This window comes from Tachyglossus aculeatus, chromosome X1, assembly GCF_015852505.1.
Source record: "Tachyglossus aculeatus isolate mTacAcu1 chromosome X1, mTacAcu1.pri, whole genome shotgun sequence".
In the NCBI taxonomy this organism is placed as follows: domain Eukaryota; kingdom Metazoa; phylum Chordata; class Mammalia; order Monotremata; family Tachyglossidae; genus Tachyglossus; species Tachyglossus aculeatus.
In genome coordinates this window covers 90,453,673-90,479,088 of record NC_052101.1, presented here as the reverse complement: position 1 = coordinate 90,479,088, position 25,416 = coordinate 90,453,673, and the positions used below count along the sequence as shown (strand labels likewise).

Sequence of the window (25,416 nt, the reverse complement as noted above, 5' to 3'; positions counted from 1 at the left end):
GATTAAGACTGTGAGCCCCACTTGGGACAACCTTGTATCTACCCCAGCTCTTAAAACAGTGCTTGGCACATAATAAGCACTTAACACATACCACAATCATCATCATCATCATCATCCCACCAGCACCCCAGGCATTCATGTCTATGTCTGTTTATCCCACTCTTTGAGTAGGGGTTTCAAGAAGATCATGCTACAAGGAGGCAAAAGCAAATACAGCATCAAGTATCAAAAACAAACATGATAGAACAAGAAAGGACACACACAGTATGGTCAGGACTGGGGTGGGGGGTCTCCCATTGATCTTTTAGTTAACCCAAGTGAATTTCCCCATCAGTGGTGTCTTCTTCAAGTACAAAGGACAAATACATATTCCTTTATTCATTTTTTTGCCTACTTCTGCTTATATCAGTTGCACTATATCTATAATTCTATTTACCTATTTTGATGCTATTGATGCCTGTCTACTCATTCTGTTTTGCTGTCTGTCTCCCCCTTCTAGACTGTGAGACCGTTGTTGGGTAGGGATTGTCTCTGATGCTGAATTGTACTTCCCAAGCGCTTAGTACAGTGCTGTGCACACAGTAAGCGCTCAATAAATATGATTGAATGAATGAATGAACTAACTATGCTTTTATTTTTGTTCTTATTGCACATTTCAATTTTTGTCTGCATGACTCCCCCTGAAGCTTCTTGAGGGCAGGGACCGTGTGTTTTACTTCTAATGTATGTTCTTAACTGCCCAGTATGTGCTCTGCACACTTTAAGTGCTCAATTAATGACGATAATGGGGACGAGGAGGTGCTCAATATATACCACTGATTAATGGATTGTGATGGTGTGTTCTGAGACCAGGCTAAATAAAGCCTGCGACCAGCAGGTTGACCAAATTCTCAGTGCAGCCCCTACCTTGGGAGGGGGAGAGTCTGGAGGAAAAGATGTGGAGAGGGAAAGCACGAGATCACATTTCACAACCTGTGTGTCTCCACAAATGGGAGGCAGGGTCTGAGGGCCAGGCTCACCAAAATGGTCTGGTTGCAGTAGCGGGCACAACCCTTCTTCAGCAGGTTCAAGCCCAAGGGATCGTGGACATAAACACAGTCTTTGGGGAGATCGTCCTGCAAAGGTGGGGATCAAAGGCAAACAATTACCCGGAGAGTAGCACTGGGATGCTTGGTGTCTGCTCTCAACTCTGATGCTAGGTGTCTTTGAGCAAATCATTTGACCTATCTGTGCCTCCATTTCCCTTTGTATAAAATGGAGAGAATGCTGGGGGTTACTCTCCTTGCCACTCACATTCAGGATCTGGGAATTGCCCTGCATATAAGTCGATCATGACGAAGAGCCACCCCCCAGCTAGGGGCAGGAAGGGCTGGGGCCAAGGGTGGAGGTTGGGGGTTTTGGACAGGAGACCCAGGGAGAGGAAAGGTGTGTTGGTCAAAGACAACAATTTGACTTCCCTTCTCAAGGCCAGAGCCCTTCCTCCAGGAGAGGGCCCAGAAGGCACAAGCAAGCCAGCGTTTCACTCGATTTTGGAACTCTGCCTCAGGGGTTGGGTCCCAGCCACCGAACATTGCTCCATGGCTGAGACTCTTGGGGAGGGACAGTGGGTGGAGGAAACCCCATCCCTGGGATGCTCACCATTTGCACGCTGTTGGGTGGGCAGACGCTGCTGTTCAGGGCTTGGCAGTCCACACAGGAGCCCTGTAGGGAAAAAAAAAAGAAAGAGAGGAGAGAGAGAGAGAGGAGAGAGAGGAGAGAGAGAGAGAGAGAGAGAGAGAGAGAGAGAGAGAGAGAGAGAGAGAGAGAGAGAGAGAGAGAGAGAGAGAGAGAGAGAGAGAGACCCATCTGAGGCAGAAGTTCCAGATGCAACCCTACCCAGGCCACCCACCTTGCTGACCTCTGCCGGGCCCCACTCTGCCTTTCCAAATATCAGTGCCCTGTCCCTGGGAGCTCGGAGAGAAGCAGTGTGGCCTAGTGGAAAGAGCTCAGGTCTGGGAGACAGAGGATGGGGGTTCTAAGCCCAGCTCTGCCACTTGCCTGCTGCGTGACCTTGGGCAAGTCATTTCACTGAGCCTCTGCTTCGTCATTAGTAAAATGAGGATGAGATTCCTGTTCTTCATTCCCTTTAGACTGTGAGCCCCATGTGGGACAGGGTCTGCATCTCCTGATTAGCCTGCCTGTCCCCCAGCGCTTAGGACAGTGCTTGGCACAGAGTAAGTGCTTAACAAATACCACCATTATTATTATTGTTGTTGTTACTATTAGCTCAGGCACAGCTTGAAGAGCCTACACCATAAATTTCCATCCCTCCTGCTCTCTCCCTCCTCCTCCCCAACTCTCTCGGCTCTTCCCCAACTCTCATTTACCTGTTCTTCCCTGCTTTCTTCTTCTTCCTCCTCCCCTCGCCCCCCAACCCTGCCATCCGGCATTCTTTCTCACCGAGACAATCTTGTGCTGTTCCCTGTTGCAGCGGTGTGGCAGGATGGGCAGGATGGATGGGGGCAAGAGGACGCCGTCCAGGATGTGGATGATACCATTGGAGGCTAAGATGTCTGTGCTTCTGAGAGGGACCCGTGAATCCCCCAGGAGGATGCGACCCTGTGGCCCAAACCAACCATTCCACTCAGTCCCAGTCTTCCTTCTGGAAGTGGGGAAAACCCTTTCCCCCCCCAACACTGAGCTCAGAACAAATGATCCGACGGAGTCCCAGAGCTGGGCTTGTTACTGACCCACAAAGAATGTCCCAGCCTGACCTGGCCTGGGATTCTTAGCTGCCCATATGCAAGTGTACAGGCAGTGTGCAAGCATCACCCCCTAACCCCGGCTAGGGCTAACCCTCTGCAGCCTCCCCCTACACACACCCTCTCCCAGAACATACGTCATCGGAGACATTGACGGCCACGATCTGGTTGGCTGTGGTCAGGAACCGGGACATGGTGATCAGCTTGTCAGCGGTCACCTGAAGAGATGGAGGAAACACTTGGGAACTGGACAGGAAGTGGCCTAGGGCAATGTTGCAAACCCACAATCAATCAATCGAATTTATTGAGTGCTTACTGGGTGCAGAGCACTGTACTAAGCTCTTGAGAGAGTACAATATAATAGAGTCGGTAGACACGTTCCCTGCCCACAATGAGCTTGCCATCTTGTGGGGGGGCAGACATTAATATAAAGAAATAAATTACAGATTTGTAGATAAGTGCTGTGGGGCTGAGGGAGAGGTGAATAAATGGAGCAAATCCAAGAGCAAATCCAAGGAAAATGAGGGCTTAGTTAGGGAAGGGCTCTTGGAGATGTGCCTTCAATAAGGCTTTGAAGGTGGGGAAAGTAATTGTCTGTCAGATATGAAGAGGGAAGTCTTTCCAGGCCAGTGGCAGGACATGGGTGAGAGGTCGCGGCGAGATAGACGAGATCAAGGTCCAAGTGAGTAGATTGGCATAAGGGGAGCAAAGTGTGCGGACTCGGTTGTAGTAGGAGAGCAGCAAAGTTGATTAGCTGGCCAGTCAGCAACTAAGAATCATAAGGTCCAACCCAGGCATGCCTAATGGCATGGCAGAGGATGGAGGGTTCTGGGGAAGAGGATCAATGGGTGGAACAGACTGTTTGTGGCTGGATGATTTTTGAAAAACCTTCTCTCAGATGGATTACAGAATAACCCTTCTACCACCCTTGCAGAACAGCCCCAGCCCATGTGGGAATTTGGCAGTGGAGATGCCCTCATTGACCAGTACAGAGCAGAGCCACAAATCCGATAGACAAAGCATTGCCAGCCTGAGCTCAGACTCCTCTCCTCACATTGCCCCTAGCTTCAACTCCTGTGCCTTTCTGTATTAGACAGAACATCAATAGACCCTCCTCCTGGCTCCCTGGCCACCAAATCCAATTTCATGAAGACAAATGAGGAGTAGCAGTAGAGAAAAGACAATGTAGACATGCCCCTGGGAGGGGGTGGCTATGGCTGAAAGGCCCTGTTAGGTTCAGGGCCCTTCTCTTCCCCCTATCATTCATCTCCTCTCCCTCAGGTCTCCGGAGGGTTTAGTAGTAGTAGTAATAGTAGTAGTAGTAATTGTTGAGCTCTTACAACCTGCCAAGCACTATTACTGAACCCTGGGGTAGATATTTATTTATTTATTTTACTTGTACATATCTATTTTATTTATTTTATTTTGTTAGTATGTTTGGTTTTGTTCTCTGTCTCCCCCTTATAGACTGTGAGCCCACTGTTGGGTAGGGACTGTCTCTATATTTTGCCAACTTGTACTTCCCAAGCGCTTAGTACAGTGCTCTGCACACAGTAAGCGCTCAATAAATACGATTGATTGATACAAGATAATCAGATTGGATACAAACCATGTCCCACTTGGGGCTCACAATCTAAAACAGAGGAACTAGGATTTAATCCCCACTTTACAGATGAAGAAACTGAGGTACAGAGAAATGAAGTGGCTTGGCCAAGGTCACAGAGCAGGCAAGTGGTGGAGCTCAGTTTAGAACAGTGTTCTCTGACTTGCAGGCCTGTGCTCTTTAGAAAACAACAGATTCCCTAAAAGGGTAGAAACTCCTGGCCAGCAGCTCAGACCACACAACAATTAATCTTGGGGCCTGAGGTAGAAAAAACAGATGTGTTCTTGTGAAAAAGGCAACAGGAAAAGAAGAAGAGGCAGAAAATATTCTTTATTCCCTCATCTACTTTCCCCCCAAGATGCTGGGGTGTTGGGGTGGGGAAGGAAAGGGCTGGGGGTGGGGTGGGGAGAGACTGAGAGGGAGGAATGGAGGGAGGAAATGAGAGAAAGAGGTACCAGATAGTGACTGAATTGGCACTGGAAAACTGTGCTGTGACTTACTGCAGCAGTGCTGTAGATATGATGCTTCACCAGCTCTTGTAATTTGTTCAAACCCTGGAAAGGAAAGCAGAACTAGCTTGTTCCGATGACTGACTCTAATCCCTTCTCTACCCCAACACACGAATGCACTCGCACGTACACACACACACATCTGCCCCAGTCACCAAAACCGTGTGTGCCCCAAATTGTGCACTCCTCCAGATGTGTACTGTCTTTAAAGGGACAGGTCTTTAAAGGAGCAGATGACAATCTGCTCAATCATAGAGTTTCAAGGGGATAGTATTTGTCTACATTGGCCCCCTTACTTCCCTGTTATTCTCCTCCCACCCTCCCCCAAAACCTCTGCCATCCAGGGAGTGCCCTCTCCCTGCCTTCCCCCATTTGCCCCTCACCTTGGTGAAGAGGTAGATGAGCCGACCGTCTCTCAGGCTGTCCACTCCTTGGTTGCTCGGGGAAAACACAGTGAAGGGACCCGGACCATCTAGGATGGTGGGCAGGCCACAGTTCTGCAAGGAATGGGATAGTTCCCGGCAGGGGCAAAAGGGCTGGATGTTCTAAGGCTGAAGGTACAAATCCTGGGCATTTCCCAGACCAGAAACATGTGGTGCCCTCCTGTTCTGAAAGATTTCTAGGCCAGGTGATTCCGCAGTTGCCCTCGGTTACCCAGGCCAGGAACTCTCACTTTCCCTGTCTGGAAGTTCTTCCTTAGCACAGAGTATCAGCTAAGGCAGGAAGCGGAAAAGGACCCCCTATTCCGCAAGTGGGGAAATGCTACATTCTCAGGCTTTCCCTACCCTAGTTTTAGAAGATGGGGAGGGTTTCGGGGATAGAGGCTGGCACTGTCTGAGCTTCAGGGATGCCCGCAGAGCTAGCCACCCAGCCCAGGTTCTCTAATAATTGGTCGCGAGGTGGTCTGACGACACCTTGCGATTGTGGAATCACCATCCCACGGCACTGGTTCGGGTAAAATTCCTGGGAAACTGGGGACAATGCTGCAATCCCCTCCGTCACGCTGTTCTTTTCTGAAGCAGGGGGATGGACTGGCTGACCTCTTGAACTCCCTCCAACTCCATGATTCTAGTACTCCCCATAACTCCTTTCACTGCATTTTGAGACGGCTTCTCCTGGTTCTCCCTTCACAGCTGATCACTATCCTTAGCAGTCAGAGCTTCTGAATTTTGATCTCCCTCACCTCAAGTATCGTCTCAAATCGGCTGAAAACCTCCATTGAAGCCAGGATCTCTGCAATGGTTTTCTGCAAGGAAATATAGAACATAGTGTGGGAGAGGGGTTCCGGTAAGGATTGCCCCTCGAGCCCTGGCAGATCAGAGGTCGGGGGTGGGAGGAGGAATCAGTTTATCAGTTTCCGCCTGATGAGGAATCCAATAAACCAAATTTCCACTAATCAGATGCTACTGTCTGACTCCGCTATCTTCACAGTCAGGGGGAAAAAACTGCAAGCAACTTGGAGAGCAGCCGACAGGGGTTCTTCATCAATTCTCCTCTAATCCCAGCTCCACCACTCGTCTGCTGTGTGACCTTGGAAAAGTCACAACTTCTCTGGGCCTCAGTGACCTTATCTGTAAAATGGAGATTAATACTGTGAGCCCCATATGGGATATGGACAGTGTCCAACCTGATTGGTTTGTATCTACCCCAGTGTTTAGTTCAGTGCCTGGCACATAGTAAGCACTTAGAGAAGCAGCGTCGCTCAGTGGAAAGGGCCCGGGCTTGGGAATCAGAGGTGATGGGTTCTAATCTCGGCTCCGCTGCTTGTCAGCTGTGTGACTTTGGGCAAGTCACGTCACTTCTCCGGGCCTCAATTACCTCATCTATAGAATGGGGATTAAGACTGTGAGCCCCACATGAGACAACCTGATCACCTTGTATCCACCCCAGCGCTTAGAACAGTGCTTCGCACATAGTAGGTGCTTAACAAATGCCATTATCATTATTACTATTATTATCAAATACCATTAGAAAAGATAATAAAGTCCAGTCTAGTGATTGGAAGGTGCTTTCAGCCCTATCCTTTTAAGACCCCTTGGCCACTGAGGCTGCGGGGGAGTCTGTGTCAAACTACATGGCTGATTTAAAGCTCCCCCACAGCCTCAGTGGCTACCTAAGGCTCTGTTGCTGAGACCCTGGGGAGGGAGAATGGGCTGGGAGCCAGGTCTGGCTTAATTTCTCTGGGCTGTTTTGGCATGGGAGGTGAGAGGGGAGGGAACATAAGCTGAGCTGCCACAGCAGACCTCACTTCCAGGCAGAAATGTCTCTGCGACCAGGCCAAGAGCTGGCCCAAATAAAAGGCGGGGACAGGGCAACCTGACTCCCTCTTTTTTCCAGCCTTCCCAGCCTCCGGACAGACGATTCCTATATTGGGAAGGGCCCCAGCAGGGGCATTTGCACTATTTTCTCCGCTATAATCGGTGTTTAATTTATAATGCAAGAGGTGCCAAGGCTCGAGGGTGATGTCATTTTACAACTTCAATTTGTAGCGACTTTGAATGTGTATTATTGTGGCCAATACCAATGACGACACTGCTGAGGGCTATGAACTGCCAAGGCCAGAGGTACCAGGGCTATGAACTGCCCAACCTAGAGATGCTGGGATTGACCCCCAGCAAGCCCCAGCACAGATTTAGCACTGGCCACAATCCAGAGACAATCCTGGAGGACTTGCTGTGCTAAGCGCCTCCTGTCACTACTTAGCCCGGGGAGGAAGCATCTGAATCCGCCCAGCGAGAGGAAAACGGAAAACAATCTCCCAAACAGCCACCTCAGCAGAGAAGGCTGCCGCCTCCTACCGAGGGGGAAAAGAGAAAATAGAAAATCTTTCGGAAGTCTCTGTCCTTATCACGGGGTGGGGGTCAGGGGGGTGCAGAGAGCATGAGGAAACCAACTTGCAGAGGTTGCAAACTGGATCCCATGTCCCACGCGAACTGGAGCCAGGAAGCGGAAGACCAGCCTTGGACCCACTGTTGGGTAGGGACTGTCTCTATATGTTGCCAATTTGTACTTCCCAAGCGCTTAGTACAGTGCTCTGCACATAGTAAGCGCTCAATAAATACGATTGATGATGATGATGATGACCTTGCTGCCCTATACCTGCCCTTTCACTGCCAAACCCCCCTCCTCACCCACAGTGCCCTCTCACAACAGATCCCCCTCCCTACCCAGCAGCCCAGCAAAAGGCTGGTCTCTGTGCAATCTTTTCTGCACAGTAAGCCACAGCATACACGCTAGTCACATTGACAGTTCCCAGGCAGTAACCTGACTGCTTCCCAAGCTCTTAGTACAGTGCTCTGCACACAGTAAGCACTCAATAAATATGATTGAATGAATGAATGACTGCCGAACTCTATCCTGATCAGCAAATGTACCAAATATTCATGGGTACACACCTGTCTAAACATGCACCTGTTAGACAGAAAGATAGAAAGTTCCTATCTTTTTGGGCACAACTGTTCTCAGATGAAACACATACACACAGCTTTACACATGCACATCTGCACAATCACATTACCCTCCTTGTGAGGAAGGGGCCTGGCTTTCTGGGACAGTTCATCATTAGAAAGAAAAACCTTGTTGGTGCCTCAGTGTCCCCTCTGAAGGTATCGTCAGCCTCGGCTCAGCCCCCAGAAAAACAGCTGGAAGCTGGTTGGTTGAGGAAACCCCTGGATCCTTCCTCCAAATCTTGGGGGCAGTAGGCCAGGGGCCTAGACACACACTCTCTCCCCTCGCCCCATCCCTCCCAGAGAGAGAGTGGGTTAGGAGCTCCTCTGGGCATACCTCACTCCTACCACTGTCTCCCTTCAGCCCAGGAGAAGCCCCCGTTAAGATGGGTAAGAAGCGGTGTTGCCTAGTAGAAAGCTCCCAGGCCTGGAAGCCAGAGGACCTGGATTCTAGTCCAAGCTCTGCCACTTTTCTGTGTGACTTTGGACAAGTCACGTCACTTTTCTAAGCCTCAGTTTCCTCACCTGTAAAACGGGGCTTAAATTCCAGTCCTCCGTCCCCCTTAGACCGTGAACCCCACATGGGTCCAACTTGATTGTCTTGTACTTCCCCTAGGTCTTGGTACGGTGCTTTGCTCATAGGAAATGCTTAACAAATACCACAGTGTCTATGGGGCCAGGAGGAAGATGAAGGCAAGGCCTATGAGAAAGTGCAAACCTAGGCCCCTCACTCGGGATTCAGGCTGTTCTGCCAGCTGACGCCAAGGTATCCTGGCCAACAATCTTAAATTCTAGGTATGGTCTAGATTGAGCACAGACCAGCATAGGAGGGTGGGATGGCGCCGCTTACCTGGGGGTCTCCCTGAACGCCCAAGTAGGGAGTGCTGCGGATGCTGTTGACAATGTGGATGTAGCCATTGGAGGCAGGCAAGTCGGCCTGCGTGATGGTGAACAACTGATTGGGTTGATCCTCGTACTTATACGTGAAGCCACTGTTCTGTAACGGCAGGATGGCGATCCTCACTGGGAAAAAGGCCCCATCTCTTAATCCTGCCTTCCATAACCCCAGCAGAATCTTTCCTCAACTCCCTAGTCTCCGGGCCTGCTAATCACAGCATCATAACCGTATCATGGGGCAGTGGCCTCCACTGCCTATAGGAGCAGAGAGTTTGGAGGCGGAATCCCCCTCCCAAGTCCCGACATTAAAAAGAAAAAAAAAAAAGACATGGACTGGAGACTGGGAGGTTGGGGGAATAACGTAATGAGGGAGAGAAGCAAAGACTGGAGGGCACAGTAGGAAGGGCAAAAACATTCTGAAAGAAACTAAAATGAACCAAGCAACTGAAGAGACCCACTGACTCAGCTACAGGCTCTTGAAGTCTCCCTGAAGAGCTCAATCCTGGCTCCAGGATGGGGAGAAGGACCTGCATTCTAATCCCACCCCACCACTTGTGCGCTATGTGACCTTGGGCAAGTCACTTCACTTCTCTATGCCTCAGTTACCTCATCTGTAAAATGGGGCTTAAGACTGTGAACCTGATGAGGGACAGGGACTGTGTCCAACCCGATCTGCTTGTAACCCCCCTGCACTTAGTACAGTGCCTGGAACATAGTAAGCACTTAAATACCACAATTATTACTATTATTATTATTATTCTCAACCCTTGCTACAGTGTGAAGCCCATGACAGGGCAGGAGGGAAGAGGAGGGAAGGCGTATCCTCCGGCTTCCTTACGGAACTCCTGACAGGAGCTGTGAGGGTCAGCGGCTCCCCAGCCAGCGTCCACAGAGTCTGGCTCTGACTCGGGGACATCTCCTCCAGCAGATGCAGGCCCGGGATGATGTGCAGCCTGCAGAGCCGCCACGGAATTGTCTCCTGCATAGGGAGAGAGGGACACGGAGGATGGTACGGGGAGAGAGGGGAAGAGAGAGGGGGCACTGAGGGCCTCTGCGTGGAGCAGGGAAAATGAAGCAGGAGAGCTGCCAGGCCCCACAGAACTTACATTGGAGGTGCTCTTCAAGTACCAGTATGAAGTCGGGACCAGCACGGTGAAGGGTCCGGACTTGGTCAGCACATCCCTGCAGCCCTTTTCTGTTGGAGACACGCAATCATCAGGGACCAGGGCCACTGATGGTTTCTGAGCCTCCCCTTTTTCCCTGCCCCATCCTCGAGGGTCGGCTCAGTGGGTGCCCTCTGGCTCAACTTGGACTCTTCACCCGCATCTCCGCTTCAAATTGTTTGGGCCATCTAAGTATCGGGGGCTTTATTTCTCCTTCCCTTTCCACTCGATTTTCCCCCACCCCATTCTCCTGGCCTCCATTCCCAAGCAGTTTACTCCCAGAGGGAGCAGTTCTGGAGCTGCTAAGCAGCATGGGGTCCCCGAGGGTCAGGCTGAGAATCCCAGCTTTCCAATCGGGGGGGCCAAGGGTCTCGAGATGTAGGGGACCACAAGCTGGGAGTTGGGGTCCAGAGATTCCCAGCCAGCATTTTGCGGGGGGACGACACCCAGGAGTTACCCAGCATGGAGTGTGCTGCCTGCAGCTTCCGATAAAATCGGCCCTGGCTGTTCAACTTCTCCACTTCCTTCAGCACATGTCCATAGCACGAACGCCCGTCTCCGATTTCCCCTTCTTTGCAGACACAGCTGGGGTTGCAGTGGAGGGGGTGGAAACATGAATTGGGGAGGGATCAGAAGGGCCAGGGTGAGCAGACTAAACAGGTCTGACTGTTCTGAAACCCACCACCACTACGACAAAAACCCCTTCACCCCAAGTGAACCTCAAGTCCCTGTTCAACCAGACCTCTCTCAGCTCATATTTCTCCCCCAAAACACACGCTCACATTCACCTGGGTCCACACACACCAGATACGACCTGTCCCCAGAGAAATAGGTCCTCACCCCCCACCCCTCCGGCTTTTTGTCCCACCCTTAACCCCGGCCCTAGACCCACTCACCTGACCTTCCCTTCCGAGTTCACTTGACACGTGGCTGACCTGTCGCAGCGATAGGAGCGGCAGGTGGAGGAGGAGGAGGATGGGAGGCAACCAGCCAGGGCATTGCCACTAGGACTGTACATCCCCGACTTACAGACACATATTGACTGGGGGAGTTGGAGAAAGAGAAAAGAAACCTTTCTGAACGGCAGGAAAGAAATGCTCTTCCACCCCTCCTCGTCTGTGGAAGATGGGGCAAGAGCCCCTTCCTATTCCCCCATATCTTCCCCAGCCCTCCACCTCATCCCCCTAGCTCCAGTTCTGTACAGTCTGTCTGGCTTGGTCAGGAGAAGCCAAAGCTAGAGGTAAGCAGCCTGGTCTAGTGGAAAGAGCACAGGTCAAGAAGTCAAAGGAGCTGGGTTCTAAACCTGGCTTCGCCACTTTTGTTTTAATGGCATTTGTTAACCACTCACTATGTGTCGAGCACTGTTCTAAGTGCTGGGGTAGGTACAAGCAAATCAGGCAGTCCCTGTCCCACATTAATTCCAATTTTCTAGATGAGTTATCTGAGGCACAGAGGAATTAAGGGACTTGCCCAAGGACGCCCAGCAGACAAGTGGTGGAGCCGGAATTAGAACCCAGATCCACTGGCTCTCAGGTCTATGCTCTTTCCACTAGGCCATGCTGCTTCTTTTCCAAGTGACCTTGGGCGAGTCACTTCACTGTGCCTCAGTTTTCTCAACTATAAAACGGGGATTAAATACCTGTTCTTCCTCCTACTTAGACTGTGAGCCTCATGTGGGACAGGGACTGTCCAATTTGATTAACCGGTATCCACCCCAGTGCTTAGAACACTACTTGACACAGAGTGAGCACTTAAATACCACGACAATAATAATAATAAGATCGTAAACAAGCAGCATGGCTCAGTGGCAAGAGCCCGGGCTTGGGAGTCAGAGGTTGTGGGTTCTAATCCTGGCTCCGCCATTTAACGGCTGTGTGACTTTGGGCAAGTCACTTCACTTCTCTATGCCTCAGTTCCCTCATCTATAAAATGGGGATTAAAACTGTAAGCCCCACGTGGGACAACCTGATTATCTTGTAACAACCCTAGTGCTTAGAACAGTGCTTTGCACGTAGTAAGCACTTAGCAAATACCATCATTATTATATACTCAAGCCTCAAAATTTAGTCTTGCCGTTCTGTCTAGCACCCCTCAAGCTCATGCCAGACCCCTTCACTGTGGGTTCACTATGGGAAGAAATACTGCTATTCTAGTCCCTCTGCTCCCCAGCCCGAGCCCAGAGCCTGCAGCCCTTGGCCCCACAGGCCACCTCCCACGTCCCCGGCCTGCAGTTCACGGGACCCGGTGTGCGGTTTCCCCGGCCCTGTCTGAGGGTGCCACAGCTGCTCACCTTCCCTGGAGATCTGTACACACACAGAGTGGAGTTTCTGGGACAGCCGCCGTAGTTGACTGTGCACGGGTCCAGGCCCTGGCAAATCTTTCCATCTCCCTGGTAACCAGCCTTGCAGGTGCAGGTGTACCTTTGGCCCCCAGTAGCCTTGCAAAGTGCAAACAGGGAGCAGGGAGAAGAGGTGCAGGGGTCCAGAGCTGCAGGAGCAGGAGAAGGAGGAAGAAGAGAAGGGAGAGGAGGACAAGGAGGAGGAAGAGGAGGAGGAATGGTGACTCTGGCAGGGGAAGGGGTGGGGGGCAAGTTGAAAGGAAATGTGAAACCATAGGCCCATTTGAGAGCTCAGCTAGCCAAGGAGAGGGGTGGGAGTCCTGGCACTCACCCCTAGACTCTGTGGGCAGTTAATGGAGAAGGGCTCTAAGATGCCCATAGTCTGATACTAGGCTGGAGAGGAAGATGGGGGCTGGGGGGCAGGGAGGGAGCGAGTCCTCCATCAGGCTAGGATGGAGACATGGATAGGATGGCTTCTGGGAAGCCCTGCCGGCCTGGCAACCCATGATGCCCTGATTGGGATGATCCAGGATCATCTGCTGCCAGAATCGAGGATCAAAGGAGGGACTGGTACTTTCTGGTGGAGTGGAGGTGTACAAGTGGGGCTGAAAGAAAATTGTTCTCTTGGTTCTGATGCCTTAGGGGGTTGGACTTGGAGGAGCCTGGGAATTGCTTCTACAGCAGCTCAACCTGGAAGTGAGATCTAGTACTGACTTCTTCGACCATGAATGGCGCGTGCGTGTGTGCGTGTGTGTTTTGGATAGGTGGCCATACGCATGCCCTGGTATATGCCCATGCAGGTTTACTGATAGGAGCTCTGAATTGTGTGCTGGGTGCATGGGCACCTGCATACAATAATAATAAATAATAATGGCATTTATTAAGCGCTTACTATGTGCAAAGCACTGTTCTAAGTGCTGGGGAGGTTACAAGGTGATCAGGTTGTCCCACGGGTGGCTCACAGTCTTAATCCCCATTTTACAGATGAGGTAACTGAGGCACAGAGAAGCTCAGTGACTTGCCCAAAGTCACACAGCTGACAATTGGCAGAGCTGGGATTTGAACCCATGACCTCTGACTCCAAAGCCCGTGCTCTTTCCACTAGCCACAAAGCCACGCTGCTTCTCCAATATACCCATGCAGGTGTACAGTGCTGAGGATATGCCCGTGGAGATTGAGAATTATATGCCCTCATGGATTGGGAATGTATGGGAACATTTTTCATCAGCATATGAGTGGACCTCTGCAGGGATTTGAGGCGTGAAAGTGAGGTGTAGAGTTCCACCTAAATGTTCACTTTTATCCCCTAGGGTTTGGAGTTTGGATTCAGCTACTCTCTCCCCCTGCCCTTGCCACACCCAATTCTTATTCCCTCACCTTGGCAGATGCCCCCCCGCATCTGATAACCAGGCAAGCATTTACAGCTGGGGGCCGTCTGGTCTTGGCTCATGCACTGAGAATGCTCTGGGCAGTTCAGGGCCTTGCAGATCGGCAGCTCTGGGAGCAGAGAACAGAGAGAGACTAGTGGTCAGGGACTACCCCCAGCCTCCTAGCCCTCCTCAATAGAGGGAGGCTAGGAGGGGAGATACACGCTGGGACCTCAGAGCCTGAGTCTAATTCAACAGCCTCATAAGGACAGGTAAGACCAATGAACAGTGGGGAAACAAAACCCAGCCAGGGCCGAGAATACTCAAGGAAAACCTTCGGTCTCCCTGCCGTTCCCTGCTCTGGGCCTTTTCCCATCTCTCTTCACGAGCCCAGATTATGCCAGACCCACCACCTGGAGCTTGAGGGAAAAAAAAAAAAAACAGCTGCCAGCTGATGAAAATGTTAATTAAAATGGAAACTCCACCTCTCAGCCATGGTCCTGGCCCTCACCTGGCTTCAGCCGGGTTTTCAGGAGTCTGGGGCCAGGCTGGAGAGATGGCTAGGGGAGTCCATTTGCTTACCATATTGTCCTTGCCCCTCTCCCCACGGTCCCAAGCCCTCCACTGGGGGCCATGCTTCAGCCCAAAGAGCCCCACCTCTGTTGCAGAGAACGGCTGCTGGTAATAAAAATAATAATAATAATAATGGTATTTGTTAAATGCTTACTATGTGCCAAGCACTGTTCTAAGCGCTGGGGGAATACAAGGTCATCAGGTTGTCCCACATGGGGCTCACAGTCTTAATCCCCATTTTGCAGATGAGGTAACTGAGGCACAGTTAAGTGACTTGCCCAAGGTCACACAGCTGATCAGTGGTGGAGGTGGGATTAGAACCCTTGACCTCTGACTCCTAAACCCGTGCTCTTTCCACTGAGCTTAGAACAGTGCTCTGCACATAGTAAGCCCTTAATAAATGCTATCATTATTATTATTATTATTACTGAGCCACGGCAGAGCACCCATGCCCCACACTACCCAGACAAAGCTTTAATAGTCACTCCGTAATTTGGAATCTCCTAGGGAACTGTTCCTTGGTTTTTCCGTTCTAAAGGCAGATGGAGGCAGTGTTCACCTTGGTCACACCGAGGGCCTGTGTATCCTGCAAAACAGAGGCAGCTCCCATCCCCTGCAATGCCGTTATTGCAACGTCCATGCTGACAGTCGCACACTGTAAAAACAAGCAGAGAGCCCACACACCCCAGCCGACAACATGACATCTGGGGCAATGGGGAACCAGCCCGTCTAGCCACCACGCCCCCTCCCACTGCCGGGCTCTGTGCTCCAGTCGCCCACGGCCCTGCAGAGGAGGCAGGATGGTGGCCTACGGGCCAGTGACCTCAGGAAAGTCACCCACCCAGAAATCACCCTCACCAAGAATCCCCTACCCACATCCATGCTCAGGGCACTCTAAAGGGAAAGTGCCGGCTACAGCCCAGAAATAGAGACAGCACCACTGAGAGACACCGACACACACAGAGACATAGAAACTGAGTGAGAAAACCCAAGAACCCAGAGAAAAGGAGAGAAACAGACAGACACAGACTGATCGAGGTAGGTACAAGGAGAGAAACACAAGGCAGAGTACCTGCATAGGTGTTTACCAGTGCGTGGGTGTCTGCAATTGTGTGTTTACAGATGTGCAGGTCTGAGTGCTCATGGCCATGTTTATCTTGGTGCATATCGCGGGGGGGATCCAGTAAGGAAGAGATCCTTTGGGTTGCTGAACCAAAGAGAGAAACTTAGCACACCTCTACCGACTCCAGGATTTCAGGATCAGAGCTAGGACTGGATTGGAAAATGGGCATCCGTTCGAGACCTCTCCTGACAGTGCGAGATCAGCAAGAACATTTCCAGTCACCATCTGAACTCCGGGTGATGGCAGGAGAAGGGAAAGGAAGAAGTGGCAGGGGTGGTGGGAGGAAGGGGAGAAAGGGGTCCTTGTAGGTAGGGCCAAGGCCAGCTGGCGCAGCAAGGAAATGCTAAGGGAGAGAACAACTCCACAGTGATAAGTGAGAGTTGGGGAACAGCTGTGCTGCTTATGACCTCCTACAGAAGCCATGCAGGTAAGCCCAGGCCTGCGGGCCCAGGATGGGGAGAAGGGAAAATGGCTCCACCCCAACAGGTGGGAGGGGGCTGGTGAGAGGCAATTCTTTGTAGGTGATAGTCAGCCAGTCAATCATATTTATTGAGCACTTATTGTGTGCAGAGCACTGTACTAACTGCTCTGCAGAGTACAATAGAACAGTAAACAGACACGTTCCCTAACCCACAACGACCTTGCAGTCTAGAGGCCTCATTTTCCCCCCAGTGACTCCACAATATGACAGCACTGGAAACTGCCACGGGGAAAGCCATGGCTTTATAAAGCAGCATGGCTCAGTGGAAAGAGCACGGGCTTTGGAGTCAGAGGTCATGCATTCAAATCCCGGCTCCGCCAACTGTCAGCTGTGTGACTTTGGGCAAGTCACTTAACTTCTCTGTGCTTCAGTTACCTCATCTGTAAAATGGGGATTAAAACTGTGAGCCTCCCATAGGACAACCTGATCACCTTGTAACCACCCCAGTGCTTAGAACAGTGCTTTGCCCATAGTAAGCGCTTAACAAATACCATCATCATTATCCTTATTATTATTATAAAGGGAGCTATAGGAAGAGCAGTTGTTTGGGCCTGAAGGGAAGAGTACTCCTCAGGCCCATGCTGAGCTATAGGTCTCCTCCCTGAAGGGTGAGAAAGACATGGCAAGTATAGAATCAGCCCCAGTTACGAGGCTGCCCTTCTCTCTGTCCAGGGGACTCTGGTCTGTAGCCCCGGCAACTGGCCTGCTAGCATGCTACCCCTTCAAGAGGGGAAAAGACCAAAGAACAGCAAGTGTTGGAGAAAACAGCAATCAGTAGAAAAATTGAGCACGAGCAAGGCTTGCATGTTCATAAAGAACCTTTAATACATTAGTTGTTACTTAAACAAGCAGCGATTGGCTCAGTTCTACCTGAAGGTACACCCCATGACACCAAGAGTGAATTCAAAGCAAACTACAGGCTGGTGAGTGAGGAGAGATTTCTATTTGGATACGGAACGGCTAAAATCATCTAAGCCCCTAAAAGTGACTGTAAAATGCCGCTCGTGACTGGAGATGTTTTAGCTTTGATCTCTAGTCAAACTTGTCAAGAATTTCAATCCTGAAATTTGAATTTTCAATATCAAATGTAACCACATCAATTAAGCTGATTTTTTTTCAATATATGGTATGTGGGAAGCAGCGTGTCCTAGTGGAAAGAGCACAGACCTGGGAATCAGAGGACCTGGGTTCTAATCCCAACTCTAATCCCAATTTTACACCCTGCTAGGCTGTAAGATCCTGTGGGCAGGGATCGTTTGTACCAATTCTATTCTAGTGTACTTTCCCCAAACCAAGTACTGGTTTTGTGCATCTCTGTGTTACCCGGCCTCTGTCTCTGGGTTATGGTATTTTTCATATAGTAAGCGCTCAATAATACTATTGACTGACTGAGCAATTATCCTCACAACATCCTGTCATGGGTAGAGGCAGGTATTATTACCCCCATTTTACAGATGAGAAACCTGAGGCCCAGAGAGGTTAAGTGACTCAATATAATCATGCAGAAAGCTGGGGCAGGACTTAGTGTATCTTGTATTGAGCTGAATACTGACTAAGAATTGGAGAGTGAAGAAAGAAACCCATTAAGTTATGAAGGACCTAATAATTTAAAACTGACAGCGACTGTGTCTCGGGACTTCAAATATTTTATACAAGAGTTTGACATGTTACCGAGAGCAAGTGGGCTGAATATTAAAGAGGATTCTTGGTAGGTTACAATAGATTGGAAAATCCTTGAGGGTAGGGTCTGCACTTTTGACTGCCATTGTACTTCCCCAAGCACCTGGTACAGTGCTCTGTACATAAATAGATGCTCAGTAAATACTACTGATAGATGGATATTTCTAAGTGCATCAAGAGGAAAAAGTTGTTTCACTGTGTAATAGCTTTAATCTAGCGGAACCTGCAAAGAGTCATCATCAGCTACTAATCCAGAGATTTCAGGGCTTCTGTTTTACAAAGGACAGTGAGGTGGGTGAGTGATTCCACAAGTTCTGGAAAAACCTGGGTTGAAGAAACAACTGATGAAAAGATGATGAAGCAAAATGACAATATCAAGGACAAAAAAAAACATGAAAGGACGAGATAGTTTTTAAGAAGGCCGACCAGAGACGGGAAATGAATCGAAATTGGTTAAAACCTTGACACGATCTATGTTCATTCTAGAGTATAAAATGTTATTATTTATTATAAAGGGGGAAGATGTTAGGGTGGTATACCTTAAAAAGGGCAAGTTCCAGAAAGGGTTTGGAAGTGCTGGAGAACAAGCGGAAAGGGCCAGAGGGATGGAGCACAAAGCTCACTTGAACAGCTAAATCGTATGAATAACAGTTTTTTGGTGTTTATCAAAACATGCAGTGACTGGTTTTGTGTATCTCTATGTTATCTGGCCTCTGTCTCTGGGTCATAGCCAGCTCCTCCTCTCCTAGACATGGGACCCTCACTGCCACCCTCAGCCCCCCGAGTTCCCACCTTACCTGACTTGCAGTCAGAACCAAACATATTCTCATCCTGGCACTCCTGGCAGTTGAAGCCGCTGAACCCTTCCTGAGAGAGTTCCCCCACCCCCCAGCACCCATGGCTGTGAATTCTGAGTCCCTTCACCCTCACCTCTTCCCCCACCCCAGTTCCAACCTCACCCCAACTACCCCATCCTGGTGACAGAGCTCCTTCCTTGCTTGGGACTCCCCCATTTCCTCCTGGGTAAGCACATCAACAACTACCCAGAGACAGGGGCCCACCAGGTATTTCTCCCCTTCCCCACCCCTCATCCTTCCTCTCCTCCTTACCTCACACTGGCAGGTTCCATTCTGGGCAATCCCTTCCAGACAGGTGCCGTGGCCAGAGCAAGGGTTCTGTGCACCCCCTGGACACTCTGTAATAGTAATTATGGTATTTGTTAAGCACTTACTATGTGCCAGGTACTGTACTAAGCACTGGGAGGTCAGAACCAGCCCGGCTCAGTCAGTTGCCAGAGTCTTGAGCCAGCTGGACCTAGCACTAGCCCCAGGCACAGGCACAGCCCCGTGGCTGCCTGGCCCAGTTAGCCTGAACAAAGATCATTCCCCGAGCCTCTCCAACTTACCGTAACACTCAGAGCCCCAAAATCCAGGGCAGCAGCTTTTCTCTGTCAACTCCTTCCGACACACATGGTTGCAGCCCGATAGGGAGATGGCAGTCTCACCCAAATTCACTGTGTAACTGAGACAGCAGAGAGGCCAGAGTTCAGGGAGGGCAGGGGGAGCTCCAGGTTCAAGTGGGGCCCTGGAGCCTTTTCCTCCCTCTTGACCAATCTCCTGACATCTTAAAGAGTCCCTGTCTTCAACTTCCACCTTTTCCCATCTTTACCACACCCTCCTCTCCTTTGGCTTCAAACCCTTTTTCTCTGTCCTCCAGGATTTTTTTCCCCAGCCCCTGGGTGGGGTCCTCCTGCATGCTCTGGAATAATTTCCTAGCTCCCCATTCAGCCTGACCCCTCTCTCTATTCCATCAATCCTCCTCACCGCTTGTTGCCTCTGGGAAACCTTCCCCAAGCCCAGGACCGAAAATACCTGATGACCCAGGACTCTGGTTACAGAAGCCCCTGAAAAGAACAAGAAGTTGGAGGTGCCCAGCCCAGCCCTGCTCCTCCCTGGCACCGACATCAGAGGTCTGACTTATTTCAACCCAGTGGCAGGGCTCAGGAAAGCAAGCAGAGGAGAGGTGGAAGGGAAGTGCCTAGCACAGAGTAAACACCTAACAAATACCATTTAAAAAAAGGCGGGGGGCAGCCATGGAACAGGAAAGCCAGGTATGGGGAAAAGGGGAGGGGTTAGAGAGTACCTGCAGCCCTGTTGCCCTTTGCCTCTGGTGTCCTTCATCCAGCTGGTGGGACAGGGCTGAGTCTTGGACGCTGCACAGGATGTACATTGGGTGTTGACCATGAATTTGGTCTTCATGTCACACCGCTTGGATTGGACCTGCCCACGTTGGAAGAGGAAACCGGCTCAGGGCTGACTGCCTTCTGTTCTCTGTCCACCCCGTGGCCCTTGCCCCCAGGCTCCTTTCCCAAGCATGATTTCTCTCTCTGTTTCCTGCTGCCTTCAAAGCAGACAATAGGGGCTGAGAGGGCACCTGATGTCTAAATCTGCCCCTACAGCCATCCCTGAAGCGCCGGGTGGTCTTGGGTAAAAGCCCAACAGTGACATGAGGGAGAAAAATCCCTGCCCCTCCCTTCCCCTTGGAGAAGATGTGAGGATCAAGGGGGATCCTAATGTGGACTTCTGCCCATGCATGAACTATACAGGAGGCCTGGCAGGGGAAGGCACCAGCCCCCAAATCCACAGAGCAGGCTCCGCTCAGGCAGGGCTCAAAGAAACAGCTTGGCCTAGTGGAAAGAGTGCGCACTTGGCAGTCGCAGGGTCTGGGTTCTAATCCCGGCTCTGACATCCACCCACTGTCCTGCTGTGTGACCTCGGGCGTGACATCACTTCCCTGCGACTCAGTTCCTTCGTCTGTGAAATGGAGATTCAATAGCTGTTCTCTCTCCTGCTTAAAATGTGAGGTCCCATGTGGGATCAGATATCTTGTATCTACCCCAGTGCTTAGTACAGTGATTGATTGGCACATAGTAAGTGGAGAAGCAATGTGGCCTAAAGAATAAAACACAGGCCTGGGGGTCAGAAAGACCTGGGTTCTAATTCCGGCTCTGCCATTTGTCTGCTTTGTGACTTTGGGCAAGTCACTTCACTGTGCCTCAATAACCTCATCTGTAAAATAGGGATTAAGACTATGAGCCCAGTGTGGAACAGGGACTGTGCCCAACCTGATTAGCTTGTATCCACCCCAGGGCTCAGTACGGTGCCTGACAAGTAGCGAGCACTTAAATACCATTAAAAAAAGCACTGAATACCACAATTATTATGCTATTGTTATAAACTGATAATATAAAATGATATTATGAAATAATATTGTTATATCGTTACGCAATGAATAAATAAAACAGTCCAGACTGCACTACCAAATGACTATTTTTTACAGCAAATCAGATCATAATGTGTATAAATTGCTCCTTGAAATGGATCAGGTTCCCCCACCCTGAAGCTTAGGAATACTGTATGGAGTTTGATCCACAGCACAGCCACAAACAATTGAACTGCAAAATCAGATATGGAAACAAAAAGAGTTGCCTGGTTCTTCCTGCCTTCAGTTTACGACAGGGGTGGCCACCTGCAGCTCCTCTTCACTGGTTGTGTGGCTCGTGATGAAAAGCTAGGTAACGTGCCTTATTTATTATGCCGCCCTGGCTGTCTCTCACTCACTGTCACCATCCCTCTCTGCGGGAACACCCGCTCTCAGCCTATCATCCCGACTCCATTTGCTTTCGGTGGCTCACTGCCATCCCCTGTCCCTCCTCCCCACCCCTCCCCAGAGAACACCTGCTTTCTGGTGCTTGCCACACACCCCCCATCCGCCAACAATGGCTAGTCGCCGCTCCAATTAAAATAATTTTTTTTTAATCTGCGGCTCTCGGTTACATAATGTTTTTCATTTGTGGCTCTTCAGTTTATGCTGTTTGGCCTGACTTAGGATGTAGTTAAAAGCAGATCTAATTTACAGCCTGAAGCAAGGCTGAGTATTTGTTTAGACATGGAAGGGGAACTTGTGCTCCTGTGGCTGCTGGGGATACCAGCTTTCAATTGTAAATTAGTGATCCAGGGACTCTGATCCCGTTATTAGACCGGCCTAAGGGAGGAGTGAAGACTGCAAGTGGCCTTCATTGTGGGCAACTCCAGCACTCCAGGGTTGGGTGGCCTTGTCAGACAAGAGGCCTCGGAAGTGAGGAGGAAGGAGAGGTCTTCCTCCTTTTGGAAGAAAGAGCTATGGCAGCACTTCACCTGATAGCAGTGGCAAGGGGTTACCGCTTCCTCTTCTGAGAACACTCCTCAAATGCATTCCCCTGTCCAAAAGGAGTGGGGTTCCCCCTTCCACTACTCCAACCCTTTCCCTGGTCAACATGATTCTCACTAAGTACAAGCCCCAGGCTATTACCCCCTCTCCCTGTTCCCTTCCTTCTCATCACCCTTTTCTCTGGCCCTACCTGTCATACAACCAGAAAAATGTTTAATCTTGAGTTCACTGTAATGATTTTGGCTAGTGTCAAGTTATTTTTTATTAGGAAGTAAAAGACTAGAATAATCCAGAAAATAAAAATGAATGATAACCATTATCTCCACCACCATCACTGCCAAAACCCTCTTTTGCCACAGTTATCCAGGTAATCAGACCTGGATCAAAGCAAGCCATTAGATTCTAAGTTCCTTGAGGGCAGGAATTGTCTTTTACTTCTATGGTACTCTCCCAAGGGCCTTTGATCAATGCTCTGCAGACAGTAGGCACTCAAATACCACTGATTTATTAAAAGCATAATGTTTTCTGGACCAACCAGATGGTTGTACCATAAATTCTACAACATAGAACACCTTAACCCAAATTGCCCCAAATAATCACTTGCCTGATGTCTAGAGATGAGTAAAGGAATAGTGCCAGGTCCCTACCTTTGGAATCAACTGCAGAAAATCCTCACTTTGAGCAATGGCTCTCTCACTGGGGAGTAGGGGAAGCACTTTTTGGGTAATTGAGCTTTCATTGCTATGAATCGGGTGATTTGTCAGCAGACTCCTGGGGAGAGTTCCCCTTTCTGGCTGTCATGTCACTGAGACCAAGGATGGGGAAACACAGCAGCTCCTCTGTTTTCTGTGGACAAATCACAGGACAGTGACTGCTCCCCAGAAGCTCCCGACTGGAAGCTTTACTGAGGAGAAAAAAAAAAAACCACGCTGCTCTCCTGCTATGCCAGATCCTGTGAAAGGGAGGGGCACTGTGGGGGGGTTTCTCCAGGCCTATTCCCAGAAGCAATTTGGCAACTGCTGCTTTCCAGAAAGAAACCGAAGGAAGGAAGTAACCCCTGTCATCTGACAGGGCAAGGAGGCAGAAAATGCAAGATGACAAGGGCCCAGGGCCCACATGAGCACAGGGCCTGGAGCAAAGTCTCCCAGGGACCAAGTGGAAGGGAGAGGGAGGGAGAAAGAGTGGCAGGGATAATCACAGGCCAAGGCTCCTGGAGACCCCAACGGATCCCCCAGCCCAGTTTGGAGAGTAAGCCCTGACCCACAGCCTAAAGTTTCTATAGGAAACCAATGGAAGCAGCTTGGCCTGGGGAAAAGAGCACAGTAGATCTTGGTTCTAATAACGGCTCCACCTCTTGTCCACTGTGACCTTGGGCAAGTCACATACCCTCTCTGTGCCTTATTTTCCCCACCTGGAAAATGGGGATTAAGTATCTGTTCTCCCTCCCCCTTAGAATTGTGAGTCCCGTGTGGGACAGGGACTGTGTGCAACCTGATTATTTAGTACCTGCCCCCAACACTTAGCACAGTGTCTGGCACATAGTAAGTGCTTAAAAAGCTCACAATTATGATGGTGATCATTCTGGGGGGAACTGGTGCAAGGGACTTCTGATTCTATGACTTGAGAGGATTATGAGATGAGGGTGGAAACTTGGGCTATGAAGATTGGGCCAAAGTACATTTTAGCAACTGAATAGTTCTTGAAAACTATAGGCTCAGCCAGACTACTTCCTCTCCATAACTCTTAACAGGACTGTGAACCTCTCCCAGTCCAGACCTGGGATGAAGGAGGAGAAAGGGTTCTCCCGTTTGAAATTTTTTTCAGAAAAGAATACTCAGCCACCTTCCTCTATAATCCATACTTCCTAAAGTCTAACCTACTTCCCCTCCGCTGCCATTTCAGGGCATTTCTTCTTGCCTTGTCCTCAGAAGACAATGGATGGCAGTTTAACACCCTTTCCTGAATAATGACCATTCAGAGACTTGAAGTTCATTATTCAATCACCATCTCTTTTCCAGGCTGGATAATTCCAGCTTCTTTTTCCAGAGAGTATTTTTAGTCATCTCCTCATCTCTCCTCTGACCCCTCTCCCAGTTCTCCACATCCTCTTTACAGTTAAAACCCAAGCTGGACATGGGTCACTAATCCAGCTGTTTCCCATTTTGCACAAGGACAAACACATGGTTTTTAACATGTTCTGCTTTTCTCTCTGACCCCAGTTCCCTTGTGGGGTCTCCATATCGGGGCTTCATTGCTGGCTGCCCAATCAGCTTGTTGTCCCCTAGAGCTCCCAAGATCTTATTGTGTGGAATTGGCTAATACCCTTTCTCCTCAACTTGCCTGTGTGGTTGCCTAGCCAGAGCTCTGAGGGCTAATATTCTTGTCTATCCATGTGCTAATCAATCAATCAATTGTATTTATTGAACGCTTAATGTGTGCAGAGCACTGTACTAAGCTCTTGGGAAGTACAAGTTGGCAGCATATAGAGGCAGTCCCTACCCAACAGCAGGCTCACAGTCTAGAAGGGGGAGACAGAGAACAAAACCAAACATATTAACAAAATAAAATAAATAGAATAGATATGTACAAGTAAAATAAATAGAGTAATAAATATGTACAAACATATATACATATATACAGGTGCTGTGGGGAAGGGAGAGGGGGACGTGGGGGAGAGGAAGGAGGGGGCTCAGTCTGGGAAGGCCTCCTGGAGGAGGTGAGCTCTCAGTAGGGCCTTGAAGGGAGGAAGAGAGCTAGCTTGGCAGACGTGGGGAGAGAGGGCATTCCAGGCCAGGGGGATGACGTGGGACGGGGGTCGACAGCAGGACAGGTGAGAACGAGGCACGGTGAGGAGATTAGCCGCAGAAGAATGGAGGGTCCGGGCTGGGCTGTAGAAGGAGAGAAGGGAGGTGAGGTAGGAGGCGGCGAGGTGATGGACAGCCTTGAAGCCGAGGGTGAGGAGTTTCTGCCTGATGCGCAGATTGATTGGTAGCCACTGGAGATTTTTGAGGAGGGGAGTAACATGCCCAGAGCGTTTCTGGACAAAGACAATCCGGGCAGCGGCATGAAGTATGGATTGAAGTGGGGAGAGACACGAGGATGGGAGATCAGAGAGGAGGCTGATGCAGTAGTCCAGACGGGATAGGATAGAGCTTGAATGAGCAGGGTAGCGGTTTGGGTGGAGAGGAAAGGGCGGATCTTGGCAATGTTGCGGAGCTGAGACCGGCAGGTTTTGGTGACGGCTTGGATGTGAGGGGTGAATGAGAGAGCGGAGTCGAGGATGACA

The 25,416-nt window shown here is 50.1% G+C and overlaps 1 protein-coding gene across 4 annotated transcripts in view; it reads right to left on the bottom strand.

Moving 5' to 3' along the window:
- The window catches only part of STAB1 (stabilin 1), a 66,922-nt gene that overhangs the window by 37,921 nt on the left and 3,585 nt on the right, over window positions 1-25,416 (bottom strand). For 2 of the 4 annotated variants that reach the window (XM_038772063.1, XM_038772067.1), the window contains exons 2-20: window positions 20,064-20,200; window positions 19,327-19,442; window positions 19,031-19,116; window positions 18,719-18,788; window positions 15,197-15,292; window positions 14,075-14,194; window positions 12,650-12,846; window positions 11,256-11,401; window positions 10,817-10,944; window positions 10,303-10,391; window positions 10,035-10,175; window positions 9,150-9,296; window positions 6,037-6,099; window positions 5,237-5,350; window positions 4,845-4,898; window positions 2,879-2,959; window positions 2,440-2,598; window positions 1,639-1,701; window positions 1,020-1,115 (exon numbers count right to left, since the gene is read on the bottom strand). In XM_038772063.1, the coding sequence (XP_038627991.1) occupies window positions 1,020-1,115; window positions 1,639-1,701; window positions 2,440-2,598; window positions 2,879-2,959; window positions 4,845-4,898; window positions 5,237-5,350; window positions 6,037-6,099; window positions 9,150-9,296; window positions 10,035-10,175; window positions 10,303-10,391; window positions 10,817-10,944; window positions 11,256-11,401; window positions 12,650-12,846; window positions 14,075-14,194; window positions 15,197-15,292; window positions 18,719-18,788; window positions 19,031-19,116; window positions 19,327-19,442; window positions 20,064-20,200 (2,103 nt within the window). Of the gene's footprint in view, window positions 1-1,019; window positions 1,116-1,638; window positions 1,702-2,439; window positions 2,599-2,878; window positions 2,960-4,844; window positions 4,899-5,236; window positions 5,351-6,036; window positions 6,100-9,149; window positions 9,297-10,034; window positions 10,176-10,302; window positions 10,392-10,816; window positions 10,945-11,255; window positions 11,402-12,649; window positions 12,847-14,074; window positions 14,195-15,196; window positions 15,293-18,718; window positions 18,789-19,030; window positions 19,117-19,326; window positions 19,443-20,063; window positions 20,201-22,777; window positions 22,856-25,416 lie in introns of those variants that run through there. The other 2 variants (XM_038772064.1, XM_038772065.1) reach the window with 2 other exon arrangements.